The sequence below is a fragment of the Crocodylus porosus genome, unplaced genomic scaffold, assembly GCF_001723895.1.
Source record: "Crocodylus porosus isolate Cpor-Errol unplaced genomic scaffold, CroPor_comp1, whole genome shotgun sequence".
NCBI classification, from domain to species: Eukaryota; Metazoa; Chordata; order Crocodylia; family Crocodylidae; genus Crocodylus; species Crocodylus porosus.
Window position 1 is genome coordinate 35806869 of NW_017728915.1, and position 27095 is coordinate 35833963.

Here is a 27095-nt window from a genome sequence, read left to right on the forward strand (position 1 = left end):
TTGTTCTTGAAAAACATTTATTTCTGTAATGGTTGTTTTTTTGTTTTTTTTTTATAGCGCTGACTCCCAAACCCCAGTACAACACAGGTTTCCCTTAAATGTAATTCAGGTTTAATCATCATAGACGAAACAAAAAAGCCATACAAAAAAAAAATGGGGGAACTAATAAATTGTGCCTGTATTATTTTTTTTCACTGTTAAATGACAAGTGTTGACCTACTGCGGTTGAGCGTTTTATTCCAAATGGACAGGTCCACTTTGCTCCTTTTCTTGGGTGATGAGCTACAGCGTCATTGATTGCCTTAAGGCCTGTGAATCACGACAGAAGTGGTAATAAACCAGCCTACGCGAGGGCACAGATACGTACACACAAAAAGGCTGCTTGGATTCTTGGATTCAGCGGCTGTTATTTTTTTGCGGGTATTTAAAAAGAAATCTATGCGTTTGAATTCATTCTCCTTGGCCCCTGCCAACAATGTATTTTTTTACTTTAAGAAATTCAGGATACAAACCCAGGCACCAATGTACACAAAATAGTGAATAAACGTCCAGACATTTTATTTCGATCTCCAGTTGACTGTTGCCATGATAACCTCAAAAAAGATGCCAATCATGTTGGATCTGATCTTTAAGGGGGAGGAAAGGATGGAGATGCAGCACACAGCTCAGCAACTGTCAAGCAATTTTTAAGGCAAATTGATATCTTTCCATTTATTAAGAGCTGAAAACAATATTAGCTTTGTTTTTAAGCAGCTAATAAACACGATCTCTGCTGGACAATTAAGCTCAGAAGATTGAATCCAAATTTAAATGGAGTCAACTCAAGTTGTCCTGAGGCTTGGAGAACAAAAATGATTATTTCCCAAGAATACCACCAGGAACAACTGAAAATAACACTCCATGTGCACAACACTTCTGTTGGTAAACTGAGACCAGTGTGAATCCCACCAAAACATACATACCCAAAAAAGACACAACGGCAGGTCTCTAAGAACAGCAAGGTTGAATCTGACTAGTGCTGGGGCAGAACAACAAGGTGAAACCAAAATGCCATCAAAAGCATCAGCACGTGCTTGTGGACTGAGGTACGTGTGCAACGCTGGTTAAAAAAAAAAATCAAGAACCAGATCATATGGAAGAGGGAAGTATCATTAGACAGAATGGAAAATAAAAGTCCATCTCGGGAGGAGGGAAGGGGCTTCTTAGGTGTGCACAAATAATCGGTGTTTTCTCTCATTTGCCTCATCGCTCGATTCTGTTAGTCGGTTGTGCCTTTCCCCTCCCTTCCAGATCCAGGCAGATGGTACCAGGAGGTTACTGTGCCTACTCAGTCTGTGCATCATAATTAGCACCCCCTGCTTTCTTCAGCTCGTTCTTGATGTAGTCTTCATCCAGCTCTTTGTGGTCGCTGATCACAAATTCTTTGGCAAAGTTCTGGAAGAGAGACAGAGAGAAAGGGGTAAACCAAAAAGAAGTGACCTCCCTGGGAACCAGGATGTGGACCACTGTGTAAATGAAGGAAGGCTTTTTCCACCTGAACTTCCTTTGGCCCAAGACATCTCATGCTGTGTCTCCTTCTCCTGCCCTTACTCTAGTTAGACTGCAAGCTTCTTGAATAGGGACTGTCATCCACTGCAATACAGACGACACCTAGCACTATGCAGCCCAGATGTGGGCTCATGCTTTTATGTGCTGTGGTGAAAGGGATGGTACCTGTGATGAGATAGGGGGCTTTGATGGCAGTTTTTCTATTTCTTCAGCCACATGGATACCAGTTATTATGGGTAGACACAGCAAAGTGTCTGGAAGTGGACGTGTCTGGTCCTAGGAAGTGCCAACCTCTTGCTCTTGCAGCTGTTTTTGTTGCCACCCTCGTGCCACGTTTTGCAGCACCCACCGCCATCCCTCTACCCCCAGCACCTCCCCGGCAAAGACAACCAGCAATTGTGTCTGTTTCGCTCAACCCAGCAGTTTGAAAGTTCAAGCAATAAAAAGCACTTGTCCCCATGAATTAAACAGAACATAAATTTGAAAGTGAAGATTTTAATTGGTATTTTCTGAGACCAACAGCCAGAGGCCATCTTGATAATAAAAATGTCTTCACCAGCCACATGGGAGACTAATTTCTAGCTTGCCTAGTAATGAATAAAAAACATCCACAGCCTAAAAAGTTAAATTCTCCATTTTTTTCCCTACTGCTTGAAGGTTAGACATTGGGTTGTGAGGGTATGTCTGCATGGCAGGATGCAGTGGTACACACACACATCGGCAGTAACTCCGGATAAGTACAACCACATTTGTGCACCACCTTCCCCAAGCTTATACACCCTGCTTCTTAGCAGAGCTATGTAGCCCAGGCTGAGCATTACACTATTGCAGCTGTAATATTTCTAGTACCGGTGCTACCTTGTTCAGAGTTGCCTTGAGTATCTCTTCGTGACACTGCACCGTGCCACATCGATATACTTTTAAGTAGCCAACCCCCTTGAGGGGCTCTATAAATGATAGCAGGTACTGCCACTCGGTACTGCTCTCAAGCTGGGTTCTGCCAATGCAAGAGAAAAAGACTGTTTCCAAATGCATTTTGCTGACTATCTACAGGAAAGAGGAGATGCATCTCATGCAAGAGAAGAAAGGTTTAGCAAAGTAGATCATTAAGACAGGTTCCAGAGCACCCCAGGAAAGCTTGTGACTACATGAATGTAAGTCATAGTCAAAGGCTCACGAGTTGCTTCTTGCAGCACTGACTCAACATTTTCATGGCAATGATGAAACAGCTGCTTATACCGCATGTATAAGCAGAATCACCTTTTACTTGATCCTTTCCCTTCCTTCCCTAATCCTGATCCCTCCAGGCTGTCAAAAGCATTTGCCCTTTCCCCATTTCAGATGTGAACACTTAGTCGACACTAATTAAACAGAAAAAGTTATGTCCCCTTGCGTTCTCCGTGAATAGCAGTGGCACTGCTGACAAAATGCCCGGTCCGCGTGCCCGGACCACCTTGAGAAGTCAGCAAAGCCAGGATGCCCGGTTAATGAATGCTCAAAAGTTCCCCTCCAAGAAAGCCTAGCAGAATTAGGCAAAGGCTTTCCCGGGGAAGCAGCTGTCTTGTTTGGGTCTAGGAGCTACAGCCCTGCCAAGAGTGTGCATATGCCTGAGTGGGGATAAAAGGGGGCTAATATTGGCATCCGATTTTCAGCCACATGGAGAGCTCTGCGCTTGGCAGTTTCTCAAAAGCCTCATCTTGTGATCCTGGTAAAGCGAGGTGGAGGGTAGAGGAGGAACAGGGACTTGTTTGGGAAAAGACTTGTCACTTCTCTCCTGCAGTGGAAAAGGGAAGAAAGAGAAAAGACAGATCCTTTTCCCCATGCTCATCCACGCAGTGGATGCCTGAGCCTATTGCATACTGTAGGGAATCCTCCGAACCTGAAACGTACTTAAAAAACCCCAAATAAACCTTTTGGAGCTAACCTTTTGGTCTGGCCTGCCATCATTTACCAGTGGTCAGTCCAGCAACATCACAGCCCACCTCAAGCCGTTTCTTATCCAGCAATCTGTTACGTCCTAGGGTCAGGACAGTGTCACGATGTGTGGTCAGCCACTTCTGGGCAGATTTGAGTTGATAACTGAAAGAAGCAGGTTCTTTGTGTGGGAAAGGAGAGAGGAGAAACCCCAAGGGAGTGAATCCAGTCATCCTCAGCTGTCTGCAGCGTGGCAGCAGGGGAGGATGATTTCAAAGACGTGCAGGTTTTGGGAGCCTTTCCTCAAACCACAAGCCAACACAGCTAGCACGCATCCAGTCGGTCTGCTTGGAGGTCTGCAGATTCTTGTGAATTCCCAGCGAATGGATTCCCAGCAATTTTGCACTGTCCTGCTGCACATGATTTTTGCATTTAACCATTTCAGTTTATTCATGCTAACTTGTTGAATAAGCCCTCCCCGTCTCAAAGCACGTACACCTGCCAGGGTTACATTCCTTTAATTACTTTACATTACTTTAATGCCAGCCTTTCTGTTGTCTTTAATGAACGTTGGAGGAGACCAAACATATCATTTATCACATTGTCTTCCACACCAAATGCACCCGGTTTGTAAACGGAGCGATTATTTTCCTTAACTGCCAGGTCTGGAAATGTAACTGGGTTCTGAAATTCAAGCCTGGGTCTTTACTAATCATGTTGTAACATTGTCAGTAAACCCGGCCCAAAAGAATTGCATTGTGCAGGAGATGCAGTCAGACACTTGAGGAGGCTTTGCTTGGAAAATGCATTGCCGCTGGGGCAGGGCGAATGCTTGGGATGTAGAAAACCACAAGTTATTTTCTCTTTGTAAGCTGCCAACTCCTGGAAAGAACTTAGCAGAGTGGAGCCCTGGTCTCTCAAAGTCAGAGGTGAAAGAGGACCATGGCCCAGGAAAAATAGGACAGTTGCCGCATCTCTCAATCTAACACTGTTCACGTTACTGGTATGTGGAAGACTGGGCAAGGGGCAAAAAAGAAGAGAGAAGGTTAAAATTAACCAGATTGGATTGAAGCTAAAGGGAAATGCAACCTAGGTAGACTGTAGGGTGGGCCAAACTTTGGCTGAGAATTTTTCTTGCCCCAGTTTTAAAAATAATTAGGGAGAGTGACATATAGGGAGACTTGATTCTATTGAGATGAGCTCAAGTTCCTGTTTGGGGGTTGGTTCTCATAACCAGATAGATCTAAACAACAATGAAAGCCATTCTGCGGCAGTTTGAGGAATGCACTTTTGAAACCACATGGTGCTATCTTCTCGGACCGTTACGCAGCCAAGAGAGATGCTTTGTTCTACTTGGACATGGCTTTGGGCAGGGTTTGAAGAATTTCCCATGAGACACTGGTATATCACAGAAGTTATCCAGGTTTTATATCTCTAACTATACTTTGTGGTTTTCTAATATTTTATTAGCTGGTGGGACCAGTTCTTATGTTGGGTTTTTACTCTTAAGATGCACTCTAGGTCACAGTTATAACAACCTTTCTTTCTTCCCTTCTGTCTTCAGGTACAGTCACTGCGCTTTGCACTGGCCTTCATGAAATGTACCTGCAAATAGTGAGTACCTTTGAGGTCCTGAATGGCCAAGACCCTAGGGGAGGGCACGGCAAGGAGAGCACGGTGGTGAGACAGCTGGGCTCAGTATCTTGTGACCTTTCACAAGTTACTGCCTCTGTGCCACAGCTTCCCAAGAAAAAAATAGGGATACAGGCAGTCCTTAACCTAAGGCATTTCGAGTTACAACGAGTGGCACTTACGACATTTATAAATTGACACAGTTTTTTGGAACCAGTTGTGTCATAAGTCTGAGGTCTGCCTGTATGAGCTACCCTACTGCGTTTGAAAGGATCAGTTCATTAAAGGGTGGAAAGCCTGCAACAATCTAGGTCATATAAGTACCTTAGACAGGTATCTGAAACCCTCTCCTGCTCTATATCCCATCAAGGCCTGGACCAGGCAAGATGTTCTTGGTCTTGGCTCTTGGGATTAGACATGCTGTGACCAACGGAAGGGTTTTTAGAGTTGGGGGCCGTCTCTTCTGGAAGTCACTTTTCTTCTGGCCTACAGGACAGCCGGAATATGTGGCTTTAGAGATGCTCCCATTGACTTTAGCTTGGCTGTGATTTTTGTTATTTCCATGACGTTCTTTCTGGATGCAACTTTTGTTTGTTGTTGCAAATAACCTGGCAAGAACTAGCCTAGCTCTGACTGTGGCTGTTGCTTTAAGTTATAGCTGCCAGTTAGGTCTGGAGTGATGTAGAGCCATTTTGGCCATGGTTCAGCTGGCTAAGAAAGTGTTAGTCACTCATTAACCGCTTTAGGTGGCAAGTGCAGGATATACAGTGAGTCTGGAAACTACCTTCCCACAAGAACCGAGTATATGTTTCTGGCCACCTGAGTGGGCACACAATACAAAATGATCATCTCAGCAATTAGCAGAGGAGGCTGGATTTCTGCCACGGGGGCTTCAAGCAACAACCTTCGGTAATCACCATTAGCAGCTGTCTTTGCTCACAGGAACAAAATCAAACACGGTGCCTGGCATCTGTTTACTCCCAACACAGTCCTGTTAAGTGCTATGAACTGTAGGAATAAATAAATCAGATCAGCAAAGTACTAGCTTTGGCTCTGGTCTCTGTCTAAGCCAAGCCTCATTAAAGGTTCAGTTCAGTCCTCTTTCTCCCAGAGATCACCCACAATACACTTGACCTTGCAGTGGTAGGTTTTCTCCATGAGGACCCTGCGTGATGGGACCCAGTTGTCCTCTCAGCTGGTGACCTCCTTACTGACCTCACTACTTCAAAGAGGCTTTTGAAGGCTCAGACCTCAGCCTGCATTGTGACTCTTCCCCCAACCTGAGCTGCTAGGCACAGAAGAGCATGGCGGGGAGGGGGCAAATATGGGGTGATATAAGGCTTTATAATCAAATTGAAACTCAAATATTAGGCAGATTTCTGCTCTGGCATCAGCTCTCCCCTTCCAGTCTGCACAGCCTCTTATTAGGGGAGTTGGGAGATACCAGAGGGGAAGCCCCCTCTTTTTTGGACATTCATGCAGACACACACACAGAGTTTCCTAACTCCTTTGAAAGGAGCTGCAGACAACAGAGAACAGGCTCAGGCCTAGGGCACAATTCTGACCCTGGCCCCTGGGGTTATTCAGGATGCTCTTGATTTGCCTCTTCCAACCCTTAGCCTTTGACAACATCAGCAGAGCCCTTGGAGTGAATTCCAGCCTTTGTATTCACCTCAGGGCCACCAGTGAGCCCGTGGAGAATAAAAACAATGATGCCATTTATCTCTGTCCACATATCAGGGCACAGCAATAACCAGAGCGCCTTTGCTTTGCCTCTCAAACCTTCTTACGCAACATAGAAAATAAAAATTTATACAAAGCGTGGCCATCTGGGGATCCATTCGTTGCCTGGCTTTTGGTGCGCTCTGCAAAGGAGAAAGCATAGCCAAGGCCTCGATCTTACCATTTGCAGGCAGGCTTTCTGATCCCTATGGGACTCTGCACTGGGGGGAAGAGCCCACCGTACGAGCCCAAAAGAAGCCTTGGGTCCATTTCCCCCACTTATGGACCAGGAATTTATGAAGCAAGTGCTGTCAGGCTCTTCTTTGCTAAGCAGCATTGGGAGGGATTTGTCTTCATTCAGTTTCTAAATGTCCAATATACAGCTCACGTCTGCATGTGCATTTATACCCGCTTAAATTTACTGCACAGGAAATTACTGGGTAGTAAGCAGGAATCAGCCAGCATCTACATGTGCAGGCATTAAAGTGCATTAACGCTGTGTGTGGACTGATTTGGCACTAAAGTTAGTCCCGTCGGTCCACATACACAGTGTTACTGCACAGTAAGGTGTCTACACGTACATTACCGTGCAGTAACTAATCGGGCGTAAATTTGATACCTGCATGATGCAGGTATCAAATTTATGCTCAAGTCGGTGTAATTTCTGTATTTACTGTGCAGTACAGGCATGCATGTGTAGACATGCACCTGTACTGAGCAGTAATTTTGGTTATTGCGCTGTAAATGTGCACGTGTAGACGCTCCCGCAGGGCCACAAAAGCTTCTTTGCTGAGAGAGAATTTGCTTGGTATAAGTATTATTCGTGCCCTGCACAAATCCTCATATAAGTCCCCAAATGTTGGCTGGAAAGGTATGGCAATATCATACAGCTATGTGGATTCTCAGCGATGGTGGGTCCTGATTTAGAGCAGCTTCCTGAAGGCAGATGCTTCCAGTGGTCTGCCCTGAAGCTGAACGTCCTCTATGGAGGCAAAGCATGAAATTCTGCCCTTCATCTTCCCTGGAGGCTTCTTCTGAGACCAAGACTATGAGTTCTAGTCATTTCACATCCAGTTTTAATAGCTATTAGATTAAATCATAAGCAAAGAGAAAAGGGGAAAGAGTGGTGGCGGTGTGAAGACAGAGGCACAGTTCCTGTTTGGGTTAACAGAGTGAGTCTCCCTATGCCTGACAAAGGGTGTTTGTGCCCAAAACCTTGCAAAGACATTTTTTTTCCAACTTCTTAATTGATCTAATAAAAAATATCGCATTTACCCAAAGAACCTGGTTACCAGCCTGCCGCTCTCAGAAGCATCAAAGAAAACATGCCTGGGGCGTTCAGCTCGGGGTTAAGACTTTTCACCCTGCCTGAAAGGAAGTGGCTCCCTGGTTGCATCCTGCTAGTTCACAAAGCAATGTGCTGCCTCTCCATATATCAACTTGCTAAATTGCCTCAATGTTTTTAATGGCATTGAAATATGGGGTCCAGGTGGTAATGAGAAATGAGTTGCTCTGCCAAGCCTTCAGCGACTCTCCGGGTGCTTTCATCACTCACCACATCAGAAATTTACCCTCACTTCCCCCTTCATCCAGCTCATGTGCAGCAGAGCCAGTATGATCTAAAGGCAGCTTTTTGCAATTTAGAGAGAGGCTTCAGATCTTTGTCAAGTATTCTGTTCTCCAGAAGAAAAAGGGAAGTGTATGCATTAGTCACACCCAGGAGAGCAGTGCACACTTGGGTCCAAGGCCTGTGTTACAGCCCGCATGATACAAGAAATGCGTAAGAAAAGGTATCCATTGCACACACTTGATCCTGGCCCTACTATGTGATCCTCCAGCAGCTATCAGACCACAGCACCCTGCGCTGGAGTGACCCACTGCATCAGGACATACAGACCACGGCAGAGCAGCTTAACTGCAAGCCCAGGCCTGTTTAGGTAACAGCAGAGAGCAAAGGCCTGGCTCTTAAATGCAAAGCAGGAACTAAACAAGTTAGTCTGCCTGTCATCACTGAAAGCAGAAAGATTCCTCAGTGCCAGAAGAGTGAGGTCAGAAGAAAAGTATATAGTGAGTGCATGCAAGAGAGAGTTTGGTAATCCAAGGATATTTGGCTGCAGGAATCAAGCTGGTTTTTTGTGAGTTTGCTTTAGAGCCATGGTGCCTGACCTGGCGGCAGTGTATCCAGTAGTGCCCAACCTTTTCACCCCGTGGGCCAAGTGGGTCCGTCCATGGGCCGGATCTGGCTGGTGGACTAGATCCAGCTGCGGAGGGGTGCACATTCTGACCTTAAGCTATTCACCCAGGGGGGCAGGGAGTGGGGAAATGTGGGGCAGAGGGGAGCAGCCTGGACCTGATCTGGATGTGCAGTGTGAAGGAGGGGGGTCAGTGGCAGGGTGGAGTGGCCCCGATTGGGACACATGCTTTGGGGTCTCCTTCCTCCAGTCTGGATGTGGTGGAGGGGGGACACAACCGGGAGCAGCCCAGCCCTTATCCCACTGCATGGCGGGGCTGGATCCAGCCATGCACGGCTCCCACTACTTCCCCGCTGCCAATTTTTCTGACCCATGGGGATCCTTGTGGGCTGATGCCATGGCTCTGCAGGCCAGAGGTTGAGCACCCCTGCTTTAGACCAGTAACACAGCAGGTGACTTCACAGGAATGGGGGAGGAAAGAGGGAACAGTCAAGATTCACAAAATGCTAATGATAAAGTAGCAGATGTGAGGGCTCACCCCTGATGCCTGACGATCCAGCCAGGGACCAGACACTCCCTTTTTTATTCACTCACACAGAAGAGCTGAGTGATTTAAGGAACAGAGGTATTTCCTGCCTAACCAAGCATCTCATCCTTAGTGAAGATAACTACGCAATGAGGGAAGAAAAAGAACTGGGGGTTTCCTTGTAGCAAGGAGGACCAGCATCCAGCCCTGGTTTTCTGAACAGAATCCCTCTGGGAAGTGGTGGGAGCACCAGACAGATGCTGCTACCACCACATACCTGCTCTCTTTCTTAATGCATCATGCTTGCAGGCAAAATGGGGTAGATTGGCAAGTGCCACGTTCATGGAAACTCCAGCCGCACTCAAACAGAGAAAGGCTCAGCCTGACTATCCAAGGCTGAACAATCATTTAAGGCAGCATTTGACACACAGTTTGCATTGGTGTCATGAGTCCCTCAACCAGAGAACAGTGCACACTTAGGGACACCGTGCCTAGGCCTGGCCTGTTTAAACAGGCTTCCAGGTCTGCAACCCCAGAACCTCCCAGCCCCTTCCAGTCAGGGTCAGCTTTGTCAGTGGGATGCTTGTGGGACCTCCACCACAGGCCTGTGTGCAATCTTTGCATCCCTTCTGGTGGCCCCGGGGGAACTGGAATGGTTGTGGATCTCTGCAATATAAGGGGAGCCCTTTCAGCCTGGGGAACTGTATGATCCATGCTAGTACAGGTGAGATTTTGTTCCACACTAGTGACTGAACAACTCCTTAGGTTAATGAGTCAGTTACTGCCCTATGGGAATGGACTTAGTCCTTTAGCTCAAGGAGTAGAGACTTTGCTTTTTGGTTTCAGAGATTCTGGATTAAATCCCCATGAATGACCCAGGCAGTGGCATTGTTATAAACCCATGCCATGAGATGTGGAACCTGAGATGGGACGTGCAGATGTGGCTCCAACAAACTAACTGGAACTCCAGTAGGGACCTGGATGTACACAGGAAAACCTCCAGTCCTTAGTCTCTTACCATCTACTTCAACTTTGGGTGATGCCTGCTTGACACTACCACTGCCACCATCCCATCTCCAGCTGACATTGCAAAACAGTTTAATCCTACCTTATCTGAGCTGGGGTGGAGGTGGAAAATGAACGGGTTCTTCAAGGGAGCCACCTTAAGGTTTCCTTACAGCCTGATTAAATGAATGCAAAATGTCTAGACATTTCCCCACAGCTTAAAAGTAAGGGAATATTTTGGAAACAATGGCAAAGAGCCCCCCAGATAACTGGCTGAGCTAGATCTTTAGCTGGTACAAACGCTCTCATGGAGCGATGCTGACTGGTAACAGCAGAGGATGTAGCCCAGTAATTTCAGAGCTCTTAAAATATGGCCCCTAGAAGATGCAGTGCACCTGCTACCCCTTCCGCAGCAGAAACCCATTTCTTTAACCATAAAACAAAGGACTGTCTTCTCTCCGTCCTTTGTGGCATTTTTATTCTTTTGTTCAACAGCCCCTAATCCATTCCCGAAAGTTTAATATCCCCAGTGTTCCCTTATGGCAGGTGCTTCTAAGAGACCGTTAATAATTGCCATGTGCGACTGTTCTTTATTCTAAGACGCAATGTGGTGGATTTCATTAGCTTGGCAGCATTTGGTCTGGATTTCTCTTGCATTTAGTAACTCGGTGGAAGAACAATGTGGACTGGCATTCATTCAGCTTGGAACAGTGCTCAGCCTGTAGCCTGTGAATGCATCTACAAAGTATAGAAGATTGCAAAACAGGCCCCCTTCACACAGGAGCTCTGGTCTCTCATAGAGAGTGGCAGCTCAGCTTTCTCTAATATTATATCATAGCAAGTGTCTTTTGAGTTTTACGAAGGTGTCCTCTCACCAAAGAGCTGCTGTTGGAAACCCAAGGCTTTCCTACTCCCTGTAAAACCCAAAACAGTTACCTGCCACACAAAACCTGCTCATCCCACACTGTTGCTTCTGGAGTCAAACCACGTTGCACATGGGAAATGGGGAAGAATGTATAACTGCATTTACCATAGACCAGACAACAACAGAAACCTGCCCCCCTCTACCCCTACATAGTGAGAAACTCACCAGGGTTTTTAATATTATTATTTTTTCTCAGCTGTCCTACTCAGTTAACCAAAATTGGGTTAAACTCATGCTTTCTAATAATGAAGGGATGACTGTTTTTGCTCCCTTCAAGCTCCAGTGAGTGGAGGTCAGTTGACTTTTACACTGCATGAGTCAGCATGGCATCTAGGAGCATTGATACTCATCCTCTACTTAGGTTGTATTAGTTTAGAGTCAATAATGGACATCCCTGGGCAGCGTTTGTGTTCACAGCAGTTAAGTTAGTCTTAGAACTTCACTTATTCTGCAATGACTGAAAATTAGGAATAATGAATATGTTTCGCGAGCTGTCTCTGTAGCAAGGAAAGAGCACAGATGCACTATTGGTCCCAATCCTGCATTATCAGCAACCGGATCTCTGGTACAGGCACATGCTCTTACATGTATTTCCACTAATGTCACAACTGCCATGGGATGCATTCTGCAGCACTCAAGCATGCTGCAGGCAAAGCAAATCAGTTTCAATGACCTTAAATGGCTCAGCAAAACATGCTCTAGATAATTTTCTAACGAAGGTGGATCAGAATTGTCATGACATCTGAGGATGCATTGGGGTGGTCTGCGTTAATGGGGTTGCTGAATATATGTAATCTTGAGCTAGTATTCCAGGGAGGTTATATTTCAAGTTCAAACCGCCTACCCTGGTATATATTGATTAGCTGCAAGATCAAGGCTTTATGTCACAGCCAAGTATGGTGAGCAGTCCAACAGTCTATTAAGTCAAATAGGCTATTAACTCAACTGTATAAGCAACAATCTAAATTTCAAACGAGATGTAGCAGAAGGGAGGCCCAGATCCTAAAAAGGTGTTCAGGCACCTAATTTCCAGTGATTTTAACTGATTGATTTGTCAGCACTCTATCAATTTCAGCTTGTGTTACAACAACACAATTTCAACTACTTTCAAGTAGCAGAGCTTGGCTTGGAGAGCTGCCATTTATAATGATGAAAGTTCAGAAAGGATCTTTCAGTGTGATTACCATAGTGAAAAGGGCAGCAGAAATGGCTATTTCCTAAGAAGAAGGCTTGAATTGAGGCAGGCCTCGTCACATTTTTTAAGGACTGTAAATTCAGATTACTTCTAGGGCCATATAAATTACAGTGTGAATTGAAAAGACCTTCATTTTCAGCCTCCAGGAAGCGCTCTCAGGAAAGAGGTCTCTTCGCATTGACAGGGGCAGAATTATTACAGAACATTATTGCAGAACAACAAAGGGTATTCTCTGGCACCAAAGAGAAGCATTCAATGTAAATGAGTTATCTAGTAGTCCCACTCTAAACAGTTCTTGGGAGAAAGCACAACTGAGCCATAACATCTGTCCGGTTGTTGTTGTGCTGCTCTTGGCTACAATCCCCTTGCCACACAACAAGAAGGGTTTCAGAAAGGAGGGTTTCGTTCACAGCATTCCCCAACCATCTTTTACTACAGCAGATGTTCCCTTCCCCTACTTATTAGTTTACCAACATACGCTGAACTGGAACATCAGAGGGTCTATCTACATTGGGTCCTTGGCTCTCCCACTCCCACAAAGCCAAACCTAAATAAGGATTATTCCCCACTGTCCCTCTCAAGCATGCAGGAAACATAGATGTAACCAATGATGGCATCCATTGCCCTCAGGGTGGCTTAACTGCCCTTTTCTAGGTATGTCTACATGTACATTTACTGTGCGTCTACATGTGCATTTACTGTGCAGTAAATTACTGCGCAGTAAATGCACATGTAGATGTGCCCAGAAAGAGGTTTTTAGGCCAGTGTCTACACTTGCAGCCATTAAAGCAAAGTAACACTGTGTGTGGACTGACTTGGAACTAAAGTTAGTTCCAAGTCAGTCCACACACACAGTGTTACTGCACAGTAAGGCATCTACACATGCATTCCTGAGCAGTAACTAATCAGCTGTAAACTTGATACTTGCATGATGCACGTATTAAATTTCTGTCCAATTTGTAGTAAGTCACCATAGTTACTGCACAGTACAGACGTGCATGTATAGACGCACGCCTGTACTGCACAGTAATTTTCAGTTACTGCAGTAACCTAAATTACTACACAGTAAATATGCACGTGTAGACATGCCCTCTAGGTTTAACACGTGAGCAGGAGCACTGGGAACATGTATAGACATACCTACAATGTCATTATATGCCTCTAAATAGTTAAATGACACTATAAACTAGAGTGAACAAACTCCACTGCGATAGCTCTTAGGTGTGTACTAAGCATACACCTCGGCCTTCCTGTTACACCCAAGGCCAAACAGTAGGCTATTCAAATTGAGTTAACTATTAAAAGATGCTAGTTAATTAATACTGATTGCAACCTCAACTCTTTCTTCTACAGCCTCCATACAGTGACATAGCCAGAAACTTTGTGGCTTTCCAAAAATCAGCCAAACAGCAGAGATCAAGAGAAAAGTCAAGTAGGAGTGTAGGCAGATAGTTCTTTGGGTGAATCTGATATCTTTTATTAAACAAACTTAAATAGTTGGAAAAAAATTCTTAGCAAGCTTTTGAGTTTATAAACCCTTTGTCAGGCTGAGGAAGCATTGCTTTCTTGATTATCCAGTTTCACTGCCACATTATCGCTCTTATATTTCAATCTTAAGTTGCTTTTGTATATGGCAGAGAATGGCTAAGACATAACTTTATGCAGGCAAGATGTGTATACTTTTATCACTCTGCTCAGGGCTGTGAAGGCTCTAAGTTCAGAGGCGCTTGCTTTAAAGTGAGCATTCAAAGAACAAATTTTAAGTCTTGTCAACAGGAAGAGAGGGTGAAATTAATGCTTTTCAGAAGAAAGTAGTTTCCTGAGTTAACAGAGCATCCCGTTTCATTCTCAAAAGCTAGAAACAGTCAGACTTCTAGTTAGGGTTGGAAAGATATGAAGTTACCTGTACTACTTCTTTGACCAGAGTCTTGTCAGTCCCGGTTTTGGCTCTCTGCAGGCCGCTAACGCTCTCTCCAATCCACGTGATCAGGGCAAACTTGACTCGCTTGCTCATGGCATCCCCAGTGGTAAATCGGATGAACCCGAACAACCTGATGTCATCTTCAAAAAACAAAGAGGAGATATCATTAACGCGGAGACAAGCAAAGAAACCTTGCCAACCATATCTGAGCACAGCCAAGAACAAGGGCTCCTAATCTGGATTCCAGTTATTTGATAGCAACGCTCTGGAGTAATAGGATAATATAAGCTTTTGTAACATGGGAGATATGTGCCCTTGTCTGTAGGAAATGCCCCTTCAGTGTTAGATCCGCTTCTTGCAATGAACAAGCGTTATCTGGCTGGCCCAGGTCCACCAGGTTACCTGAGCATGCTGCCACATTGTGATTAAACACTTGCAATGGGCAGGTCATTAAAGTCCACAGAGCTTACCCAGATGATGTACTTAGCCTGTGGCATGGAGGTCAGGAAAGGGAAGAAATCTATCACGGTAGCCTCGATCTCAATGAATCGGCTTTGGGAAGGCAGGAATCAACACACAAAAGGCAGCATGCATGACAGCAAGCTGCCGGCAGAAGTTGGCTAAGTTAGGAAGGGTGCAGGCTACTCAATACACAAAGTCTGTATAAAAGGGAAGACCGCAGCAAAGGACCTCCCATATCCACCTTTCATTCCTCACCACCCACAGATGAAAGAGGACCCTCAGCCCCTTAACTCTGAAGACTACCATAAGCCTCACTTCAGAAAGCAGCTTTCGCTTTGCTATGCCAAACTAAAGCACAGCTCTCTCCCCTTTGCAGCGCAGACAGAAGTTACGGAAGACGGTCTGTTTTGAACCGTCGTCATCTGACCCCTCATACAATGAGGGGTCAGATTTTCATCCAATCGGCCGCTTTTGAAGCTGTCTGCAGCCATGCACTTACTGGGTCATGGCTATAAATTGCTTTTCGTGGCTGGATCAGGTGAAAAGTGTCACTTCTGTCCACACCCCCCCTGGAGTCTGTCAGATTTGGGGATTCTTTTTTGCAGGATGACTTACCAGCTCATTGCTGAGTGCATTTGCAGTTGCAGATACATAGTACCACCCTCTCCACTCTTTTCCTTAGAGCATGTGGGAGGTGGGAACCTACAGCAACTCTGACCCTACCATGGAGACGGACAGGTTTGCCAGTATACTCCATTGCAGCTGCTTCCCTGGTTTCTATACATCACTCGCAACAACTTTTAATGAAACAAGATGATGCTGAAAAGCAGCATAAACTAACCAATTGGGAAATGGAAACTTCTTTTCCAAAAAACAGAAAAGATTTGTCTGTTTGATATTTTTTCAAACCTCTCCTCTCTCTCTTTTTTCCCTCCAAATTTTGTCTTTTTTTTGCCAGCGGTTGGCAAAGTTTTCTGGCAGGGGGCTGGAATGACCCAGCTCAGGTCCTGGACAGGCTGGCACCAAGACCCTCCTGGTGCTGCCACAGCCATTGCGACTTCTCCTAGTGGCCTGGCCCCAGCACAGAGAAAGCTTCCTTCACCAGCATCCCACCAAATCCCCTGGCTCTGTGGGTTGGATCCACACCACAAACTATAGGCTGCCAACTCCTGCTTTCTGCCATTGAAAAAAGAAAACTGGAAAATCAATGTTTTTTGTTTTGCTGAAAAATGGGAAGAAACCCCCCCCCCCCAACCCTGAAAACTTCTTGTGAATTTCCAATTCTGAAAAAAGTTATCATTTCTTTCTCTGTTCAGCCGGTTCTCTTGAAAGACAACCCTGACCAGGCATCAAACTGTGCACGAACAAGGATTTTCTGTCTCTAGAAGAGGCTTATTACTGGCCAGACCTGTGGCGAGAAATTTTAATTTTCAGCAGCAAAGCATCTCCTTGTCAACAGCTAATTAGAGCCATAAATAAATCAGGAGCAAGAGGAGGGATATAGATAGTAAACCTCCCTGGTGAAAAGACAGTGAAAATCCTCTGTTGTTACTATTTATACGGGCTGAAGGGCTAAAGAAACACCTTGCTCTGTCAGAACTGGAGCTGACGGTGAATTGCTATCGCAGATGACACAGAGTCGTGTTGTGCTGGGACCTGCGCTGTGGTTCCTACAGAGATACAGGGAACATGGGACAAGAGAAAACCCCTGGGCCATTGAGACCAGTAGCTATTATCGCAGGCAAGCATAATTTCTTCCATCAGTTTATCAAGACCATTTTAAAAATAATTAGCCTTTTTTGCTCCTAGTGGAAGGCAGTTGTAGAACCTCACCGCCTCGACGGTTATTTGGAAGCATGCCTGTATAGGTGATATTATTATGATGATACGTGCATAATACATGGTAGTTCTAAGATAACACTTTGTGACAGCGGCCAGAGAGCTTAGCCATGTGGAGGGACTTCAGTTTGACCTGTAACCCACAGAGTTGCGGCTACAGTTGAAAACATATTTGTCAATGGAAGAGCAGGAGAAGAGGCACGCAACTTTTTGTCCGCCTACATCTGCATGCCTGCTAGCTCAGACAGAGGGCAAAAATTTGTGAATGCAATTCGAGGCGAGTTTGTGATCCATGACATCACTAGCCATTTTGCTCAGCTGCCTGTGACATCACTATATTATAGTCTAATGTGTTTAACAAATGCAAGAAAGGCGACATAGGAGAAGAAAGGGATGGAGGATAACTGCTAAGAGGGCGACAATAAGAGCCGTGGGGCTTTCCAGCAGGGTTCAGACAGAGTTAGGTAGCTTTCCAGCCGCCCCGTGAGAGTCCCTGAGCAGAACCAGCTGAGTTTCACAATGACTCTGAAGCATGTCTGCAGTGATAACAGAATCCGGGAATAAGCGCCTCCATATTCATAGACTTCCTCTTTCCAAGCTAATCAGTCCTACCCTGCCAAATCTTTTCATTGTGCGAGAAGTCATCGTCAGCAGCATCTGTTCCAGCTCCCCTCCCCAACTAAAAGCCCGAGGCATTTTCATTATCTCACTTCCGCTCCAGGGGGGAAAAAAAAAAAGCTTAAATTAGCTCTAAGACATAGATGTCCACTTCTTCCTGTTGATCATTTGTTGTTGTTTGTTTTTGCTCTTTTTAACAAATGTTAGAGAAACAGCAGGTTTCCTCTGGAAGAGGAAATCCTGCCTAATTCCATACAGTCATCTTCTAGTCACTAAGCCTCCACTACAGCCCAAAGGAAACAAAAGAGCATTGTTAACAGAGCTGGATGTAACGCAGACAGTGGCTGTCTTTGGGAAGAATTCATTGACAGAGTTGGCAAGGTGTAACAACAGCAACCCATTTGCTACTAGTGCTACCGTCTCTACCTGAAGTGCAACTGTATGGTACCAGGAGTGGAACGGATGCCTTGTAAAGAATTATACGATGAGCACTTCAATTAACATCACTTAACTTCTTTCTCTAAACTCTGTTCCTCACTGGTAGGCTGTAGTTTCTGTTCGATTTCCTTGATGATATTCCCCTTTTTTATCTAGGTATGTAATGGCGCTAAAATTTCTGCACCATGCAGAAAGGCAATGCTGTAACATGAGTAAAAACTATAAAATAAAATGATTATCTGCAAAAAATAAATGCGTTGGAAAAAGGCTGCTGGTTATAAAGCCGGTGGCTCTAATGAATGGCAGGCCAAAGCCATTCTGCGATAAGGCTATCACGCCTCCCTTTACCACTCCTAACCATACCCAGGTACTGAAGGAGTCATGTCACAGATGTCTCTGTCCCTGATATATCGTGTTATGAGTGCCTCAGCCCAACAGAGTGAATTATGGATAGGAAGTGGTACATTGCATCAATCATTTCCTGACTCTTATTGCTTTCAATCTGGATTCATTCAAACGGAGTGTGAAAAGCACAACTCTTCACCACCTCTTCAACATAGTCTTGAATGCACATATCCTTGGCTAGGATACAAAATGAATTCAATTTACCATCCCCCTCATAAGCATGGTAATAAATACAAATGAGCCACAGAAAAAAACAGTCTTTGCCCTATGCTTTCTGAAGCATCCACATCAAGCTATGACATCAAGCTACTTTATTGGGATGTCACAAGGCAAGTACATTACTACAGCGATACAAAGGAAAGAGTGGGAGCAGAGCCTTTCTTTTAAAAGGCATTCAGATTGCTTTTGGTTTACTCTGGAGACATTTTCTGGGTGGTATCTCTTCTAACTGCTCTAAGGAAATCTATTTCATATTAAAGGGGGATTCAAACAACACTTTAAACACACATGGACTCTATGAATCTATGGAATATAGCTTCAATATGGTGCTAACTGTTAGGGCCACATGTTTATATCAAGGAGAAATGGGCAGCTAAGGTTTTGCTTTTCAAGCTGTGAACGTCATGAGGGCAGATCCTCAACTTTTGTAAGCTGCCATGTATCAGCTGAAGTCAGTGGAGATGCAATAAATGACACCAGCTGAAGTTCTGTATTTGAGACATCACAGGACACGTCTACACATGCATTAACGCGCCATAGTTACTGTGCATTAAGTTTTCGTACATGTAATAACAGGTACTAACTCAATGTGCCAGTAACTGGTGGTACTGTGCAGTAGTGCCAGCACACGCCTTTTAAGCGACACTAATGTGCACTAGACTAATTCTACTGCGCATTAGCACGGCTTTTGCCGTGACACACTAATGCACAGTAGAATTAGTCTGCTGCATATTTAGCATCTCATGTAGATGCGCCCACACTTTCTTTCCCCTTTATTCCAATGAAAAGCAAATATTTTCTGCTTACTCTTAGCAAAACCATTTTTTGTAAATCCAGAAAGGTTTTTTTTTTTTTTTTTTAATGGTTCTCAATGTCCATATTTTGGTTAATTCATGAACGGTAAAATACATCTGCTCCTATGAAAACCCAGCTAAACTGGGGGGGGGGGAAAGGAAAATATAAAGCAGCCCAACCAAGAAATCTATAGAAGCTTAATTCCAGTAACACATGGCTTGTCTGCATTCAAATCCTGGCAAATCTGCAACTATGTTTTTAGAAACCATTGGGGGAAAGTAATTATATATAAATAGCCCATAGTAACAGCCTAGTGAGCTCTCAATGAAACCAAAGGGAGTTTGGCATGCTAAGGTGGTATCATACAACTAAATGCCGTTATAGCCTTGTATTAGTTTTAGTCCCAAGGAACACTGAGAAATAGGAAACGGGACACTCAGATGTGGCCATCTCATGGCCTTGGAGATCCCATTTTGACCCAGGTGCACTAAACATGATGTTATGCAGCCTAGACACATCCCCAGTGCCAGGGGAACACTGAATTAAATGAACCAGCTGGCAAAGGATGAAAATCCTCTAGTCATTTAGCATCCAAACATTTGGTTTCCAGATAACAGGATGCAAGCACTCTTTCCCCTTGACTTTGTGTGATGCAAGCTAAATGTGCGGTATTCACAAAGAGGAAGCAAAGATCTCTGAGCTGCCGTTTTAGAGCTCTATGACAAGGAAACACAGTGGGAACGGATGTTGTCTGAGAGAAGCTTGCTGGTGGCGACACCTGGAAAGGAAGGTCATGGGCCTAATTTGCAAGGGAGAAATAGCCCAGTATCTGCAACTTGGCTGGATGCCGTTCTTCACCACTTAAACCCTGTTCTGCATGCAGACACCTAAACCTTTCGAACCACCCGACATGGATTGTGCTTGGGGCGCCCACCCTTACCTTCTTATCACCCAGGCCTTCACCTCCGTACAGCTCTTCTCTGACACTAGTCTTCCTCTCCTAGCAGACCAGTTCATCCCTGACACAGCGCAGGCCGTTGGGCTTTGACTCAATGCCCACTGAAGTTATGACTCCTTCCCCTGGTTTTAACAAGTTCTGGGTAAGGCCCTCCATCTTCATTACAGACAAATGCAAATGTTTAGCATTGAGACTCTAAACAAAAGCCAAAGTGTAGGCAAAACTGAAATGCATTCCCCTCTAACAGCCAACCGCAGACACATACATTTTGCACATCAGACATAGAGAGTCGTCAGCCCAAGCTGAATTTCCTGGCTTTCTCCCATCAATGCAGAAAAGGTTAACGGAAGTCTTCAGGGTCTGTTACCCTAGGGGGTATCTGAAATGCAAACTACAGTCCAGCCCTATTGCAGCTAAGCTATTTGTTTCTTGTAACAGTCACATGCCAGACTGAGAGCACCCTGACAGGTGCACGCTGATGCACGACAAGCACAGCATCTTGACCTGCAATGCAGGCCAGGAGAAAGTAAACTTCAAAGTCAGGAAAGCTCCACATTTATGTAGGCTGCTGAAGTGCAGCTGGGGCCTGGATTCCCCACCCTTGCCCAAAATCCACCTGAACTTCCATTGTCCATACCTCAAGTTAATGCATCCCAACAAAACATTGATTTGTCATTGCTTAACTGTACAAAGGAACCTCCGAGAGTCATAAATGGGGAATAACCTCTATGTAATTGGGCTCCCTCACTAGTCCTTGTGGTCACAAACTGGAGGCATTGAATGATAGGTGTACCCCGCGGTCTATAGGAGAATATGGGAAGCAGAGCTTAAGCCAAAAGAGGCTGCTCTGATGCTGGGGGCCAGAAGGCACTCTGAACAAAGGAAGCATCAATTCCTGCCCCATATGGGGATGGTGGCACTCAGAACAACGGCCATGATGTTTAAATTACAGACTCACTGAACACACACAATTAAACGTGGTTGCCCTTTCAGATGAAGTTTACCTGATGCTGCTGCCACTAGAACTTGCAGGGAAGTACCCTACAAATACATCACTGAACGTCTGGGCCCCAGATGGCCATAGGGAAATGGCAGTCAAACAGATGCCACTTTTATCTGATCCTCTAAGGAGGTACACACACAGCCAGGGGAGGGCGGGAGGCTCTGCAGATGGGAACACAGTGTGAACACAAAACACACACACACACACACACACACACACAAAATTGCCATAAGGATGGGTCGTCGGTTTTCATGGGTTTGTCCCTTAAATTTGAGAGAAAACAGAACTTAAGTGAACTTTACAGGGGGGAAAAACAGTAAGAAATAGGTATTGTTGCACCTAAATCTGCAGGCAGATGCAGAGTGAGAAAGCATAACTTTGGCATATAACTCATGAGCCTGCTCAAGTGCTTTTGTAAATCCCAGACACGTGCCTGCATCTTTAGGTACAAAAATACCTTCAGAGATCTGGCCCCAGATCTTTCCCTCCCAAATTCTAGACTTACTGATTATAACCCTCCTGTCTATGAAAGAGGTTACAAGCTCAAGGGTGCCTGAACTACCTCTCAAAAGTTTATTCCCAGTACTGCTATCCACCTCCAATGCTGTAAACGGCATTTACTTCACACCACAGGCTCTCCTTCTCCGCACACCGACTGCACATTGCCACCAGCCTGATCTTTACAGACATATGAATAGCTATTCCATTTCATGCTGTCATAGCAATTTTTTATTGGTACTGGGTCTTTCCAGCCCAAGTAATCCTTTTGTCAGAGCCATAGAGAGAAACTAACATTTACAAGGGGGGGACACAAGATCTCTCAGCCTATACTTCATTGCCTTGCACCCAACCATAAATTAAAACTAACTGCGTATCAAGGCTAAGCCACGCCATGTTTCTTTAATAATAATCCCGAGAGGCCAAAACAAACTGAAGTCGGCTCTCAGCTGGAGTCCGACGTCGTTGCGACACGTACAAAACCTTAAATGTATGTTTCTGACTGATGTCGTTTTAGTTCAAAATCCGAACTGGGCATCACTTCCCTTCTCGGCAGTCTATTCACCAGCCCAATTTTGCCTTTCAAATAAACACACGGTTCTGCCTACCCTCCTACAGAACAACCTTCAAACTTTTACCAGGGTTTCTGGCTCTGCATTGAGCAATTCAGCTTTTTGTCTAAAAGCGTATTGATGGCACAAACTGTTAAATGCCAAATTAATGCTATGCCTGGACCCATGCCATCTACCCAGGCAGGAGCTGTGTTTGCAAAAATGAAATGGCTCAAACGCCTTGAATTAAATTCTTGGTTAATATAGAACCAAGGTACTGGTGAATCCCGCTGGTGAGGGAAGAATGATTTGTTCCCCAAATTTTCTTCCTATTCAAAAATTGCACCTATGGATCTGCAGCATCCCAGAGCAACGGAGCGGGAGAAGTATCAAAGTTTGCATGATATTGTATGCAGATGTAGGCAGGCAGGCATCTGTAGTATCTGGGGAATTTATAATCTTCAAGTACGGATGGAGGGAATTTTCTGGAGGTCTGCAGAGAGCTGGCTGGTCACAGGGTCTGTGCTCTAGATGTTAAGCCACATGAAAGGAAGCCAAAACGACAGGGCCAACTGCCCTAATTCTCCCCATGTAGGCAATTGGACAAAGATTGTGGGATGCCCACTGGGCAGGCACATGGTTCAACCTCATTGTGAAGGAAAATGATGATCTCCATGAAAAAACAGCCACTCATTTTGATGCAGTCTGTGCTATGTGCAAGGCAGAAGGTGCAAAAGGCAAGCAACCCATACGGCCCCCGGCAAAAGCACTCCACTTCCGGTGTCTGTGAGTCAAAGGAATTAGCACATCCTGACTCCGCCTGCCCTATCATTTAACACCCAGGAGGAAAGCAATATGTACAGCACGCCGAAGGTGCTTTTAATAAGAACAGCTATTAAAGAAAGGAGCCGCAGATGCTTTACACTTGAGCGGAGTTGGAACAGATGGGTTGGTAAGTGGAGCACGGCAAACTTGCACCGAGGCGCCTCAGCCTACACGGCAAGCTGAGGTTTTGTATTCCAGCTCCCACTCTCACCTTCAACAACTGAATCACTCGTGGCTCCACAAAAGGCAGCTGCAGTATTTTGTGGCTCGGGAGCTGGTATTTTTTGGGCAACAGGAATTCAAAACAAGGAAGTTTATGCTGAAGCCCAATGCACTTTTTTTCCCCTTTAAGCCACATCTATCAGCTGTGGTCTTGGGCAGTGACTCTTACTGCAGGCCGGAAGGCAGGGGAAATGTTTATCAGGGGGTGGGGAGGGGGGTGTGTGTGTGTGTGTGTATTTCACCAGCTTCCTTCTCTAGTAATAGTTGCCACCTTGCTTCCAGATGGGAAGGGAAGCTCTAACTTTAGAGCTGGCACCAATCTTGTTTTTCGACTGATGTCTAGTGGTCCGACTCGGGCTGCTTGCACAGATGGAGTCACTAAAACTTGCAGATCTTCCTTCCCCAACTCATGCAGCATCTGTTAATTTGTGGGTGGAGGAAGTTCCTTTCTGATATTTAGCCAAGAGCCGGTACCTCTGAACTTGCTCATGGTGTCTTAAAGCTTCCAGTACTTGCACTTCAGAGAGATGGTACTGTCAAGGGTTGATCTCCTCTTGCCAGCTTTTATTTGGGGATAACACCCTTCAGGGACAGCCTTGAGGGCAACTGCACACAGGGCACCGCTCTAATGGGTGTTATGCTAAGGCCAAGGTCTACCCTAGTGATGCCTCTTATCTGAAGCTGTGAAGATGTTGTAGAGTTAGCAGGGTCAGTGCAGCAATGGGGAATTCATAGAGGGAAGATGGGGTGAAGGCCTTCGTCTGTCTGCGTGCATCTAAGTGCCTGCCTAGCAAATGGACCTGCCGCGCATAGCACAGGCAAGAACATGAGACAGGGTCCTAAGGGGTCTCCAGCGTTGGTTCTTATGTAGGCAACCCTGGATTAGCACCTGGCTCTGCCAAAGCCTCTTGCCTCCATTTACTTGTGACAAAGGGGAGAGAGGTAAGAACCATTCAACGGTAACAGTCACAATCTCCCCAGACAAAACTGCAAGGGTCAGGTCAGACAAACCGAGAGATTAACCCTTAAAAAATGCATTGCAGAAAATATTAAGTGTGGAGAGGTTTGTCCATAACACTCACAGGCCCGAGGAAGCTGTTCAGTCACCCTAATCACAGGAGAAGGGGAAAAATAATGAAGGTCCCTCAGCTACCCATCAATCAGCCTTGAACAACCCGTAGCTCCATAGCTGACCCTTTCCTGAACCGCATCAGTGTGAGATTCACAAGTGTGGAGCGCCCCGAAATCCCAGTGCCGTCAGCGGTCAGTTCAACACTTTTGGGGAAAAAATTCTCAGATGTGTCCTCACTTCAGCTGATGCCCTTTGGCACATCTGAGAATAAATACCCCTTCTGCCTGATGATGCCTCATCCTCATTCTTATAAGGTCAGAGATCAAAAGAGCGGTATGTCCCCAGATCAGGAATTGCAGCACATCCATGGTAAATACATGAACTGAACCAGATCAGTGCCTGATTTGGAAACACATTTTCCTTGAAAAGCGCTTGAGAACAATTGCGGACTCCTTCTTAGGAGGTACCCATAACAAGCCAATACAATCCCACAGCCCTACCACTGAGACTCCTTGATAAAGCATATTAAAACTTTCCAATCACTAGAGTCAATTTTTTCCCTGGTGACGCCTATATTTTATTTAGAAATCTGTTCTTTCCCTCTGCTTAAGTCCATGGACATTTCTCCACTGAATTCAATACAATGGCAGCAGGCCTAAGGCTGGTTGGGCCAGTTCTGGCCAGATAAGACCCTCCACCCCCTTCACAATACCCACTGAAAGTCCTACGGACAGTTATACTACCATTTCCTTCACCCCATAAGGGAGATTGTCCAGCCTCCACAATACAGGTATGACAGAAGACTAAAAATCAGACATGGGATGGATGAGCTAAGGAAGCCCTGCCAGAATTACAGGGCAGTGCTTTGAAATGAATTCAGGCTAGCACTGAATCGAATAGCAATATATACATCACATCTCTTACCTTACGCTTTAATGGAAAGACTTAGATCCAGGAGAGGGAAACAGCCGGTATGGGAGACTTTGAAAGTTGGGTGGGGGGAGTGATTCTGATAAACATTTCCAGCAGCAAAATCAGACCTCATTCAGAGCTTCCTGGTTTTCTGCATGACACCTTGCTTTAATCTCCCGCTGCACTGACACAGCTGAACGTGCAGCTGCCGGTTTGAACCCGGGACTGCCACTGTTGGGATTATGCAGTTCCAATTGTTTTCAAGGCTGGTTGTTTGTTCATGCAAATCTCACTCTATTTGTTCTGAGGTTTTGTGTTTCCAAACCAATGCTGTGCTCATTTTAATTGCAGAGTTACTTTGGCACTATTCAGAGACTGTATTGGAGAAGGTCCCTGTCTCAGAAAAGCCAGGGAGGGTCATTTTGATTGTTTTAAGCATGCTGTTTTGTAAAAAAAACCCAGAGTTTGGCCACAATGATTGATAGGGGGAATCTTCTCCGTCCAATTAAAGGGATTTAATCTTGTAATGAACTGCAGATTTTAACAATAGGATCTGAGCTGATAAAAGAGTTTGCCCCAGCTTATCCAGATGCTGGGAAAGCACTGAAAATTACTTCATCCATTTTACAGGAAACGGGGGGGGAACCCCTCTGCACAAGACTTAAGTTTATGGAGGAAACAAAGGAGTGACTCAGTTCCAGAGTTTAGCTGCTATGGGAGTGCCTTGTGCTAATTCAACCCTGTGCAGTGAAACAATCAGAGCCCGGTCCACTTTACACAAGTTCACAAGTTGATGCCAGTTCTTTGTAATGGGCACAAAGGCATATCAAACCGCTTTTCACATTCACAAGCAACTAGACCAGCCTTACCTGTGCATTTCCTTGTAAAACCTTCATAGTCTGTTCCTTGGTCTCCAGGGACTATTGTGGACCCGTCATATTTAAAAGTCACCCTTTGGGAAAGGGAAAGAGGAGACGGTAAAATGTGACTGTTTGAATGGGGTCGGCGCTTTAAGCAGGAATGTTAATACATTTCACAGACAAGCAGGGATTGCAGTAAATCAGAGGGATTACTAACTTGTAGCACTCTATCAGACTCTCTAAATCGGTGCATTGTACTGTGTCCACGTTTGCGACCAATCACCCTCTCCCCAATATTTAAGTTTGCCGGGGAGAACGTATTAAAATGCTCCGATCATTTATTGCAGGCATCCACACGCTTTCTCCGTAGGAGAGAGGGGTGTGGTGGTGCTGAATTTTATTCTAGGCTGAGCTCAGAGAAAGCTCGCTAGGAGTCTAAGGAAGCCGGGGGTCAAAACTTACCAGTTCACATCCGAGCCGTCATCCCTGACCAGATTGTAAGCTTCTCTGCATGCCTCTTTGTCGATTTTAGTTGCCATTTGCTCAAGGAAAACCAGCGTTCGGGGGGAAGACGGGATTTTGGCTGAATGAAAGCTCTGTCCTCTTGCAGGGAGAGAGAGAAAAAAAAATAAAATAAGGAAAATTAGAGGAGAGGAATCTTTTCTGCGGTCAGGGCTTTGACCCAGGCAGGCTCTGTAAAGGTCCAACAGGCGATCTGCTGAGTGGGCAAGGAAATAATGATGTGGCTTTGTGCTCCGTATTCCTGCTGCAGCCAGTCATACAGTATTGCTCACAGCCTTACTGAAAGATCAGTCCAAGCTCAGCTTTACCCCTTCAC

General features: G+C 45.3%; 1 protein-coding gene across 1 annotated transcript; it reads right to left on the reverse strand.

The window, feature by feature from the left end:
• On the reverse strand, positions 1 to 27095 carry COTL1 (coactosin like F-actin binding protein 1). Its single transcript, XM_019535958.1, has 4 exons — positions 26720 to 27095; positions 26267 to 26349; positions 14563 to 14720; positions 1 to 1434 (listed from the first exon to the last, which is right to left on the reverse strand). Exons 1-4 carry the CDS (start codon positions 26794 to 26796, stop codon positions 1324 to 1326), a joined length of 429 nt encoding a protein of 142 aa, XP_019391503.1. The 5' UTR covers positions 26797 to 27095; the 3' UTR covers positions 1 to 1323.